Genomic DNA, 12,187 nt, shown 5'->3' on the forward strand with positions numbered 1-12,187 from the left:
GTTGGGTTGACAGAAAGGATAAAGGAAGTTAAATACTGTCAAAGTGGATTCTTTGCGGCTAGGAAGATGAAACAAGGAAACCCGCTGAGGATACTATTTCAGAGGAAGAGGGGACAGGGAGCATAATAGAGGGAGCAAGACTGGCTGAACTATAGTGTAAATATGTGGAGTGTATCAGTGAATAGCTCCACTCCCCACCCCCCATAACTGATATGAGGCAATTTAAAAGCAAGAATAAAGGAAACAAGGAAAGAAAATAGCTTTGTCCCAGCTTAAAATACAATTTTAACACCCACTATTGGGTGACTAAAGGATGGAGGACACAGGGTAAACTACCTTTCACTGAGCAGTCACTCACATGCACTGCTCTGCCTGGAGCAAGCCTAGGCATTCTCTAAGCACCCACTGACAGACAGACAGAACTGAAGCTGTGGATTACACACAATAAAGGACAGAACTGGCATTCAAAATTAGGCCAGTCCTTTATGTGTGCGTGTGAGCACGCATGCACACGCACATACACACTTGAACTCAGAACCCAAGCAACTGTTGTTTAGCTTTTTCTTGAGCTACAGCTCTACTTCTCGCTTTTTTTGGGGGGAGTGGGGGGTCTGGTCGTGGGGCCTGAACTCTGGGCCTGGGCGCTGTCCCTCAGCTCTTCAGCTCAAGACTAGCGCTCTACCACTTGAGCCACAGCGCCACTTCCGGCTTTTTTTTTCTTTTTGCTTATGTGGTGCTGAGGAATTGAACCCAGGGCCTCATACATGCAAGGCAAGCGCTCTAATACTGAGCCACCTTCCCAGCCCCAATTCTAGCTTTTTTGGTGGTTAATTGGAGAGATTCTTGCAGACTTTCCTGCCTGGACTGATCCTCAGATCTCAGCCTCCTTTATAGCTTAGATTACAGTCATGAGCCACTTGGCACCCAATCCTAAACCAATCTTAATCCAACCTCTCAACATCTTTCCCAAATTCATGAAGTGAGGTTCTTGAGCCAGAACTGAAGCTCCTAGGCTATAAATCTGAGTTCTGTTACACCAGGAGCTCAAGTGGTTTTCTAGCTGGCAGCACTACTTATTTGTCTAGGATTTTCATGAGCTAGGCACTAACTGAGCAGGCACTTTAGAAGGATTATGTCATCTTAAGCCTGCCACATCCTCAGAGGTAGGCATTACTGTCTTCATTTTATAAACAAGTAACACACCTGATGTGAGTCAGCAAGCAGGACAGATGCTCCCACATGTCTATTTTTCCACTGTTGATCCTTAATGACACTGTTCTCACTTCATCGTTAGGACTAATCATTTTTGATTGCCTTCCTCCTACTCTAACCGGAGTCCAGTGGAACTTCTTCAAGGAGGCCCTTTCCTCTATCTTCTACCTGAGCCCTCAAACCTATCCCGTACTCAGATGTATGTCATTTCCCTGGACATGTAAACTGAGTCACTAGTTGATGTCATTCCCATGTCAGAACTCCCAAATGCTTCTTATCTCAACTAAGACAAACCAAGACTGTCTTCTATGAACTTCTCACACTTACTACCCCCACTTCCACTTTACCCCAATCCGTCCTCTACACAGCAAGCAGAAAAACGAGCTAATGAACATGTAATTGATCCTCACACTTCCCTTTGTGACTTAAAATATCTTCTAAATTAGTCTTTTCCTTCTAAAAATGTGCTTTCCTCCACAGTGCTCCTTGGTTCCCTAATGATGCAATCATCATCAGATTCCTTCCAGACCACTATTCACCAGCTTGGGTGAACTCTAAGTTCACCCAAGCCATCCAAATAGAACTTTATCTACATTCTAAACTTCTCAAATTAGGTATACAGCTTCCTTCTACTCCTCTCCTGTCTCATTTATTCCCACTATGGCATTGCTCTTGGTCACTGCTTAATACTAAAGGGGGTGACATTGTTCAAAAAGAAATTAGCCATTTCCTGACTTATGAAACTATAACTCCTCTGTATATCACCTTAATAATAATAATAAATAATGGAATACATCAACCTCTAGAAGCAAAAACAGATGGTACCAGTCAAAGCCAAGAACCTACTAGACTATAGGACTGGTGTGAGGGAGGAGGAATCAATATGCCAGACATTTCTTGCTGCCACAATACAATCCTTGGATTTCTCTATAGGGTCAGTTCTCAGAACCATGACCTGAGTGATTGGCATGTAAAGACAGGCTCTTGAAAAGGCCCAGGACTGTCCTATGTAGGCCTTATAAAAAAGAAAAAGGGGAAGAATTTCTTTTCACATATTTCCCAAAACTCAAAAGTAAAAATTAGATAAAAGGCACTTTTAAGAGCCCATCTTTTCTTTTTCTTTTGTCTGTTGTGGGGCCTGAACTTTGGGCCTGGGCACTGTCCCTCAGCTCTTTAGCTTAAGCCTAGCACTCTTACCACTTGAGCCACAACACCACTTCCAGCTTTTTCTGTATATGTGGTGCTGAGGAATCTAAGTTTGTTAGGGCCTCATGCATGCAAGGCAAGCACTCTACCACTGAGCCACTTTCCCAGCCCGAGCCCTTCTTTTCATCTGGGCTTTGGCCATAAAAGCAGAGCTCTCAGAGTCAGCTCAAGTTGAAGTTCATAGTGAGTCATCTTTGGTCCTTTCTTGCAGTGAACACCAAGTTTCTGGTACCACAACATAAGCAGCACAGCTACAACTCAGAAAGAGGAGTGCGCAGACACAGGAATACAATCCTTCAGAACCTAATATCCAGCCAGATACCAGAGAAAACAATAGGCAAAAACAGGAGTCCAGAAATCCTACCAATTCACTACACAAAACAAGAACAAAACCACATTGTCAGAAGGACAGGAGACTAACACAATGTCTAACAGGAGAACTAGTCTCTGAGAAGTCAGAGTTGATGATTCTAGGCTAAGCCTGTGTCAATAATGCAAAATCTTTTAAGCTATGGCAAAGTCTTGTTTAGGTCTTGGGTGGCTTGTTGGTTGGTTGGTTGGTTGGCCTCTAACCTAAGAGAAAGGAGTAGCTGTTTCAACAGCTTGACTTGAGTAAGGGAATAACATAATCAGATTGAATAATGAAAAATGAGTCCAGATTAGGTGCAGTGGACACACACACTACCCCCAGTGACTTAGGAGGCAGAGATCTGGAAGGTTGCAGTTCAAGGCTATGCCAGGAGAAAAAGTTAGCAAAACTCCACCTAACTCAATAAACCAGGTTATAGTGGTACACACAGGAGGTATAAGAATGGTGTAGGTCTGAGGCCAGCCCTGGGACCAAAACAAGAGACCTGATCCAAACAATAACAAAAGCAAAAAAGGGCTGAAGGTGTGGGCTCAAGTGGCTACCTAAGAAGCACAAAGCCTTGGATCCAAACCCCAGTATTGCCAAAGACAAGTAAGATGGACGCTCCCCACAGGCAGCAAGCACAGGGATTTAGGCAACAGATGGTAGTGGAAATGGAAGTGGGCTGATAAAGGCAGGGGACATGCACAGGACTCCCAGTGGACAGAGTAATGCACTGAGGAAACTGAAGCAGGATAGGGTAAAAAGAGAACAAAGAGATCATTATTATGAGCTAGGCCCAAGAAAGCAAATATTAAGAAAATAAAAACTAGCCAGATACCAGCAGTTCACTTGTAATCCTAGCTACTCAGGAGGCTGAGATCTGAAGATCACAGTTCAAAGCCAGCCCGAGCAGGAAAGTTTGTAAGGCTCTATCTTCAATTAACCACCAGAAAACCATAAGTGGCACTGTGGCTCAAGTGGTAGAGTACTCAGCTTGAGCTGAAGAGCTCAGGGACAGCACCCAGACTCAGAGTTCAAGTCCCACGACTGACCAAAAAAAAAAAAAGTGAAAACTGTTCTGCCTGCCATTTGTCAGGCTAGAAAAACAGACCTAGATAAAGCCACCTGCCAAGAAGCCAGGAAACAATATGTCTCCCAAGGACACTATAGCTGAGAAGTGTTACAATGACCTTTCTTCAAGTAACTGCTGGTTTACTCACCTAGAATTAACTGACAACCACCCACCCCTTCTCAGAAATTCTGCTGAAACTTAACTGTAAAACAACCAGTCTGCCTGCGGTCACTATGACACAGAGCAGTAGTAGCTTGATTTTACTCTAGCCAGTTTCAAGGAAGGGATTTCCAGATTCTGTTACACAGTTACAAAAATGCAATTTTCCAACAAATGGGACCTGGGCTCACTTCATATTCATATGATGTCTCTCTCTTGGTTTTTTGTTTTGTTTTGTTTTTGGTCAGTCATGGAGCTTGAACTTGAGTCTGGGTATTGTCCCTCAGTTCTTCAGCTCAAGGTCAGCGCTCTACCACTTGAGCCACAGTGCCACTTCCCATTTTCTGGTGGTTAATTGGAGATAAGAGTCTCACATACTTTCCTGCCCAAGCTGGCTTTGAACCGTAATCCTCAGATTTCAGCCTCCTGAGTAGCTAGGATTTCAGATGTGAGCCACAGGCACCTGTTATGATGTCTCTTTAACAAACTCTACTTTGCCTCCATAAGGTCAGCTGAGGACATAGTAAGAAAATGGCCATCTACAAACCAAGGCCTTGAGTAAAAAGAAACCCACAGACTACTTAAACTTTGATTTCCAGCCATGCGCCAGTGGCTCAAGTCTATAATCTTAGCTACTCAGGAGGCTGAGAGGATCACAGTTCAAAGCCAGCCTGGGCAGGAACATCCAAGAAACTCTTATCTCCCAATAAACCACTCAGAAAACTGGAAGTGACACTCTGGCTCAAGTGGTAGTTAGCCTTGAGCTGAAGAGCTCAGGTGCAGTGCCCAGGCCCAGAGTTCAAGACCCATGACTGACAAAAAAAAAATTATAACAAATTATAGAATAAGACACACACACACACACACACACACACACGTACTTCATTCCCACACCATCTAAATCACACACACACACACACACACACACACACACACACACACACACACACACACACACACACACACACACACACACACACACACACACACACACACACACACGTACTTCATTCCCACACCATCTAAATCTCATCTTACCAAGTCCTGTTTCACAGACTCCTTTCTAACCTTGTCAGACTGCAGGTTCATTTCTGGTGATCTCAAATAGATTAGAATAGGATAGACATTTAGAATGTGAAATGGTCACCAAACAAAGATGGAAGAAATGCCAAGTAGGAAGGTGAGGACTAGCAACTGGCACCAAAATGGTAACTGAAGCTCTATGCATGCATGAGCCTGCCTAGAAATAGGTCATGAAGGTGAGAAGGGCTTGGGCCTGAGTCTCAAACAGCCCTGCTGAAAAGAAACACACAAGTGAGAAAACATCCCCCAGAATCTGCCTTCTATCAAATTCCTAGATTTATTTATTGTTTTATTTATTTGCCAGTCCTGGGACTTGAACTCGGGGTCTGGGTACTGTCCCTGAGCTCCTCTTGCTCAAGGATAGCACTCTACCACTTGAGCCACAGTGCCACTTCCAGCTTTTTCTGTGTATGTGGTACCCAGGGCTTGATGCATGCTAAGCAAGCACTCTACCACTAAGCCACACTCCCAGTCCCAGATTCTTATGTGGTCCTCATGTAAGTTTGATTTGGGTACGAAACTGAACTCCAAACACTGACTTGTGTTAACTGAATCAGTAGGTGTAAATATACTCCTCAAAATGACAATTCATGGTTTCACAGTGAAAACCATCAACCAGCAGGCACTTTGCTACTGGGCAGCATTTTCCTTTCCTGAAACAAATATATAGTAAACTGCTAGATGACCATGAGGTAAGAATGAGGTAAGTCAAGACATCAACAACCTAGAGGATATCCAGCAGGGTCCCAATGGGAAAGAGAAAGGACTCTTACAGATCAGAAAGCAGCAAGAGAAGTGAGACACCCAGAGGGCAACAACAACTAAAGGGACAAGCAGAGATAGTGGTGCTACTGGAGTCTCATGAGGGTGAGATTGTGGAGAAGACTGCCAGGTCAAAGATAGCTGAAGTGCTGGGGGGAGGGCAACACCTCCATAAACTGCCCTCTCTTTCCAGTGATATCTTCCATGGTGGGCTCTGGATATAGCTTTTCTAGAAGCCACACATAACAACAGTCCAATGTGATGCAAGGAATTAGCCTTACCTTCAAAGGCTGATTTGTTACTCAGTCTCAAACAAGTGCTGAATCAATCTCCAAATGCCTCTAAGAATTTCTTGGGGCTTCAAGATGGGGTTTTTAACATAATAGCTCAGTTCAAATCTCAAAAGTCAGAGTTGCTGGGGGCCGGTGGCTCATGCCTGTAATCGTAGCTACTCAGAAGGCTGAGATATCAGGATCACAGTTCAAAGCCAGCCTGGACTGCAAAGTCCGTGAGACTTATCTCCAATTAATCACCAGAAAACCCTAAGTGGTACTGTGGCTCAAGTGGTAGAGTGCTGGCCTTGAGCTGAAGAGCTCAGGGACAATGCCCAGACTCAGAATTCAAGCTCCACAACTGACCAAAAAAAAGTCTGAGTTAAATTGGGCACTGGCAGTTCACACTTATAATCCTAGCCACTCGAGAGGCTGACATTTGAGGATCTACATTTGAAGCCATTTTGGGCAGGAAAGTCCATGACTCTTTCCAATTAACCAGCCACCAAGTACCCAAGACAGAAGTGGAACTGTGGCCCAAGTGACAGAGCCCTAACCTTGAGCAAAAAAGCTCAGGGACAATACCCAGGCACTGAGGTAAGCCCTAGAACTGGCGCACGCACAGACAAACACACACACACAAAGTCTAAATTGACAAGTCCTAGAAATTGTAGACTTTAATCAGTGCTAAAAATGGAAATGTGAAGCTGAGCATGGTGGTATACTCCTGTAACACCAGCACTTGAGAATTTGAGGTAGGAAGATTGTGAGGACAGCCTGAACTTCAGAGAGTTCAAGGACAGTGTAGTCTATATAACTAAACCCTACCTAAAGTAAAATGTTAAAAAAATTGACTCTTGGGGGCAGGGGGGAGGATGGGAAGGGATGGGAAGGGGAAACAAAGGAGGAGGCTATAATGCTTGATAAGAAATGTACTCAGGGGGAAGGGGGAGGCTGGGAAGGGATGTGAAGGGTAAATCAAAGGAGGAGGCTGCAATGCTTGGTAAGAAATGTACGCATTATCCTGCCCATGTAATTGTAACCCCTCTGTACAGTATGTTCACAAATTAAATTAAATTAAATTAAAAAAAAGAAATGTACTCATTATCTTGCCCATGTAATTGTAACACCTCTGTACAGTATTTTCACAATAAATAAAAAATAAAAATTGACTCTCCCATCCACCCACAGACAAGTGAACACACATCTGTCTCTACAAAGCAGTTCTCTACAGGCCAGGTTACTACCTGGCAAGAGCCTGAACTTATACAACTAATATCTAAATTTTCAGAGTAGAGCTTTTCATTTATCAAAAGCATAAAATTCTTCTGCCAATGATCTTTAATTCTAAGCATTTTCTCTATGAAGGCATTTCTCTTTTTAAAGTATATGAGAATGATGTTTATGTCAAGATTAATGTATCAAGAAATATTTTAAATGTATTCTATTTTTTCAATGAATGAGGCTGTAATTTAGTAAAGTTAAGAATGTCTTGGGGCTGGGAAGGTGGTTCAGTGGTAGAGCGCTTGCCTTGCATGCATGAGGCCCTGGGTTCAATTCCTCAGCACCACATAAGCAAAAAGAAAAAAAGCTGGGAAGTGGCGCTGTGGCTCAAGTGGTAGAGCGCTAGCCTTGAGCTGAAGAGCTGATGGATAGTGCCCAGGCCCAGAATCCAGGCCCCACAACCGGACCCTCCCCCCCCAAAAAAAAATGTCTTGTCTGGAGATATTAAATTGATCTTCCCTCCTTAAGACATCACCACTTTTGGCAATGGAGTGCTTCTTTGAATGCTATGTAATGCCTCCATACCACACTGTGTAGTACATATCTGGCCCTTGGGGTGGGGGCAGCTTTTACTCCCCAGCACACTGTCTTTATTTGGTTCTTACTTGTGTATATTTAATGAAACATTCCTGTGTAAAACTTTGCGAATGTAGTTGTTTGCATACATTCTTACTGTGAATCTGTGCATGGCAAAGTAATATGGAAACTGTAAAACAAAAACCATAAAAACACCTGTGCAGTAACTAAGCTGGAGACAGCTTAAACACAATGTTCAGTTTGTAAAAGGACCTTCCTATTTTCTATGGCAAAGCTGTTGACACTTGAAAAACAGAAGCAATACTTGATTTATTTTTGTAAGTATTTAGAATGTTATTTTAAATAATGAATGCCCAATATAATAGTTGTGATTTTTTTTTTTTTTTTTTTTTTTTTTTTTTTTTGCCAGTCCTGGGCTTGAACTCAGGGCCTGGGCACTGTCCCTGAGCTTCTTTTGCTCAAGGCTAGCACTTTACCACTTGAGTCACAGAGCCACTTCTGGCTTTTTCTGTGTATGTGGTACTAAGGAATGGAACCCAGGGCTTCATGCATGCTAGGCAAGCACTCTACCACTAAGTCACATTCCCAGCCCATTAAATGTTTTTAATATATAAACTTTCTTCTGAAAAAAAAATTCTTCTGCCAATGAAAAGAGCAGGAGAGAAAACTGCCATGCTTTCCTCCAGCACCAATATATATATATACAAGTTACTCAATGATGGCAGCTCCAAGCCCTTCTTATGTTTGACTCTCCCAAATGTAAGGGCTACAGAAACACCTTAAGATTTATTTAGAATTCCTTTACAGCCATGCATTTAAGATAAGTCTGATGGAACAGATTACTGTCACCATCAAAGACTGCTAAAAATATAGTGAAGACTCACTTTTCTCTACAATCTTTAACTTCTGGAAGCTTTCCAGTACCTCCCCATTTAGTATTCTGGGTAAGAAGTCCCGTATTTGCATCACTTCAGTTGTCAACCGCTCCAGGTCCTTCTTTCTGACTTTAACAAATTCTTCTTTAGTTCCAATGTGCTAAAAGAATAAACAGATTCTTAAGATTACTATGTTTCTTTTCAGATGACTAAAACCAGCAGTCCTAAGTTAACTTGCTTCCTTTTCTTCCATGCCTCTATGTTTGTAATTGTTTCAAAAGCTTATGTTTACCTAGTGTGCCTTTTGATATAGGTTATATACAAAATAGCAATGAGTACTCAAGTCCTAGCCATTGAAATGGGAACAAGCCACTATGGCTGTGCCTACCTACAATCAAGGCTGAGGCAGCCTGGGTAACACAGCAAGACACCAGTTCAAAAACAGATGTGAGTTGTGCACCAGCCTCTCAGGAGGCTGAGATTTGAGGATGGTGGTTCAAAGTGTGGGCAGGAAAGTCTATGTGATTCATATCTCCAACAAGAGAAGGAGAGGAGGAGGAACGAAGGGAGGGAAGGAGGGAGGGAGGGTAGAAGGGAGGAAGGGAGGAAAGCAAGAAGGGAGGGAGGGAGGGAAGAAAAAAAGCCAGAAGTGGAGCTGTGGCTCCAGTGGTAGAGTGCTAACTTTGAACGAAAAACATCAGGGACAAAGCCCAGGCCCTGACTTCAAACCCTAGGCACACAAAAGAGGGAGTGAGTGGGTGAGGTGGGGAGCCACCTACTAAAGGGAAAAAAGCGCTTCCAATGCTGGGTGCCAGTGGCTCAACCTGTAATCCTAACTACTCAAGAGGCTGAAATCACAGGATTGTGGTTCAAAGCCAGCCAAGGCAGGACTGTCTGTGAGACTCTTCAGTTTCAAATGGTAGAGCACTAGCCTTGAGCACAAGAGCTCAGAGACAGGGCCCAGGTCCTGAGTTCAAGCGCCAAGACCAGAAAAAAAAAAGTGCATCCAAGTGTCCTACCCTGAAAAGCCAAAGAAAACAGCAGCATCTATCACAGCAGCACCAGGCTACCAGGAAGGAGGGAGGCAAGTGCAGCTTACTGGATCCCCAGCATGGCACCAGCCAAGTATCACAACCCACCTACTGTCCCTAACATTGGGGTAGAGGTAGGGCCCTTTCTCAGGGCAGCACTGTAGCAAGGGTCAGAACATGGAAAGGAACACAGGTTTGACTGGAGTCTAGCAGCTTCTCCTGGTCACAGATGACAGACATCACTGCTTGGCAGTCCAGACCCTGAATTCTCTCCACCCAGACCAGGCTAGGTACAGGTGTAGCCCCAAGTCTGCAGCCACAGCCCCAGGGTCCTCCTGATCTGCAGCCTGAGGGTCTCTGGGGGATTCCCCTTCTCCCTTTGCCTTGAGCCCAGTCCTGTGCTGTGGGGCCAGGGCACACTGGCCTCAAGCCCTGGACAAGGCCTTGAGGAGCATGGAATGCTGCTCAATAGGCTCTGGGCAAGACCACCCCACTGACCCGGCTGGCCTCCTCAGCACCGACTGCCTCGCCCATGGCCACAGCCTAGTTTCCGTGTGCCTGCGTGCTGTCCTTTGACCTCCTGCAAGCCAGAAAGTGCAGGACTGCAACCACGCTGGGTCCAGACAGAAAGACTTTTGAGGCTCAAGTCTCCTGGAGTATGCACCACATTCTCTGTGATGAGAAAGAGATCGAAGGGGTGGTCAGCACGGTTCCACTCAGCAGTCAGGTTCAGCCAGGCGGCCAACTGCAAAGTGAGGACCAGGCATGAGTGTCCTGTCCTGCTTGGTGGGGGTCCAGATGGCATCCACCCTCTTCCCTCCTCCCCTGCTGGGCTCTGGGCTTTCCTCTTAAGGATTGCTTTTTTGTGTGCCCCAAGAGAGCCACACCCCCTCTACCTGCCCTGGGACACTGGGGAGACAAGGGGCCACTCCCTCCTCCTCTACACCCCTGTGCCTGCCCTAATACACTATGGAGACAGGGATGCTTCCCCTCCACACTCCAGCACCTGCCCTAGTTCACTGCGGAGACCAGGACACCCTCCCTCCACACCCATGCAACTGCCAAGGGACACTGGGGACACTCCCCCTCCACCCTCCTGTAGCTGCTCCAGGCACTGGGGAGACCAGAGGCCCACTCTCCTCCACACCCCTGCAGCTGCCCCGGGACGCCGTGGAGACCGGGCCGCTCCCCCCCCCCCCCCCAAACACACACACGGCCCTGCAGCTGCCCCGGACAGTGACTCTAGGGGGAGCACACGGCCCCGGCCGGAGCCGCCGCCGAGGTCGGCCGGGGTAGGGCCAGTCCACCTCCTCAGCACTTCCAAGACCGCTTCCTCCCGGCCTCAGCTCCACGCCGGGAACTAGCGGTTCTCCACAGACTCGCAGTGAGGGGTTCGGAGGCCCCGCCGCGGGGCCGGGAGGCTTTCCTACGGGTGCTTTACAGGCAACGACCCGTCGACATCCGCCTGGCTAACCTCGCGGCCACCCGTCCTAGATTTTGGCGAGCACAAGGCAGGACACGCACGGCGGCCGAGGAACAGCTCTGCCCAGCGCCGGCGCCCCGGCCCACAGAACGCGCGGAGGAGAGCGGCGCCTCTGTGACGTCATCGGCCCGCGCGCCGCGGTGCGCGCCGCCGCCTCTGCGCAGGCGCGGCCCGGGCCGCGAGGCGGGCTGCCGGCGGCGGCGAGCGGCGACGAGCGGTGACGAGCGGCGGGCGCGCGGCCGGGGATGCTCGAGCTGACGCGATGGCCCCCGCCATGCAGTCGGCGGAGATCCAGTTTGCTCAGCGGTTGGCGTCCAGCGAGAAGGGCGTCCGCGACCGGGCGGTGAGGAAGCTGCGCCAGTACCTCAGCGTGAAGACGCGGAGAGAGACAGGTGGGCTCCGCGGGGCGGCCGCGCCACATGGCGCCGGGCCTGGCCGGGCTTGCGCCGTCCTCCCCGCGCGTCGGGCGCCGGTACCGGCCGAGGCGGCCCGGGGCCCGGGGCGGCCTGGCCGTGTCCAGTCGTGAGCCGAAATCCGGCGAGCGCGAAGCTGCGAACGAGCCCCGCTCGGCCGGTCTCGGGTCCGCGCGTGCCGCCGCCGCGCCGGCCCGGAGGGGAGGTTTGCGGCTCCGGGGGTCCTTTCCCGCTGGGGCCCCGGGAGGGGACGTGGGTCCTGCCTGGAGCCCTCGGAGCCGGGGAGCCGGGCCGTGCGCGGAGCGGGCCGGGAGAGGGGATGGAGCTGGAGCAGGTACCGGAGGGAGCTGCACTGGGGAAGAGCCCTCCAGACCGCCGACGGCCGGAGAGCACGCCGGGCGGCCGGCTGCAGGCCCGGGGAACGCGGCCCACCGCCCGTGGAGCGG

The 12,187-nt window shown here is 48.0% G+C and overlaps 2 protein-coding genes across 4 annotated transcripts in view; one reads left to right on the forward strand and one right to left on the reverse strand.

Moving 5' to 3' along the window:
- Hsf2bp (heat shock transcription factor 2 binding protein) overlaps positions 1–11,410 on the reverse strand; it is a 107,149-nt gene extending 95,739 nt beyond the window's left edge. Inside the window, exons 1-3 of one of the 2 annotated variants that reach the window (XM_070030780.1) lie at positions 11,320–11,410; positions 10,344–10,590; positions 8,824–8,974 (exon numbers count right to left, since the gene is read on the reverse strand). In XM_070030780.1, coding sequence (XP_069886881.1) covers positions 8,824–8,974; positions 10,344–10,379 — 187 coding nt within the window. In that variant the 5' untranslated portion in view covers positions 10,380–10,590; positions 11,320–11,410. The remainder of the gene's footprint in view (positions 1–8,823; positions 8,975–10,343; positions 10,591–11,319) is intronic. The other variant, XM_070030781.1, reaches the window with a different exon arrangement.
- A 145-nt stretch (positions 11,411–11,555) lies between these two features.
- Positions 11,556–12,187, forward strand: part of Rrp1b (ribosomal RNA processing 1B) — a 30,924-nt gene continuing 30,292 nt past the window's right edge. For both annotated transcript variants that reach the window (XM_070030782.1, XM_070030783.1), the window contains exon 1: positions 11,556–11,720. In XM_070030782.1, the coding sequence (XP_069886883.1) occupies positions 11,591–11,720 (130 nt within the window). In that variant the 5' untranslated portion in view covers positions 11,556–11,590. The remainder of the gene's footprint in view (positions 11,721–12,187) is intronic.

This window comes from Dipodomys merriami, unplaced genomic scaffold (assembly GCF_024711535.1).
Source record: "Dipodomys merriami isolate MVZ:Mamm:240054 unplaced genomic scaffold, mDipMer1.0.p SCAF_2, whole genome shotgun sequence".
NCBI classification, from domain to species: domain Eukaryota; kingdom Metazoa; phylum Chordata; class Mammalia; order Rodentia; family Heteromyidae; genus Dipodomys; species Dipodomys merriami.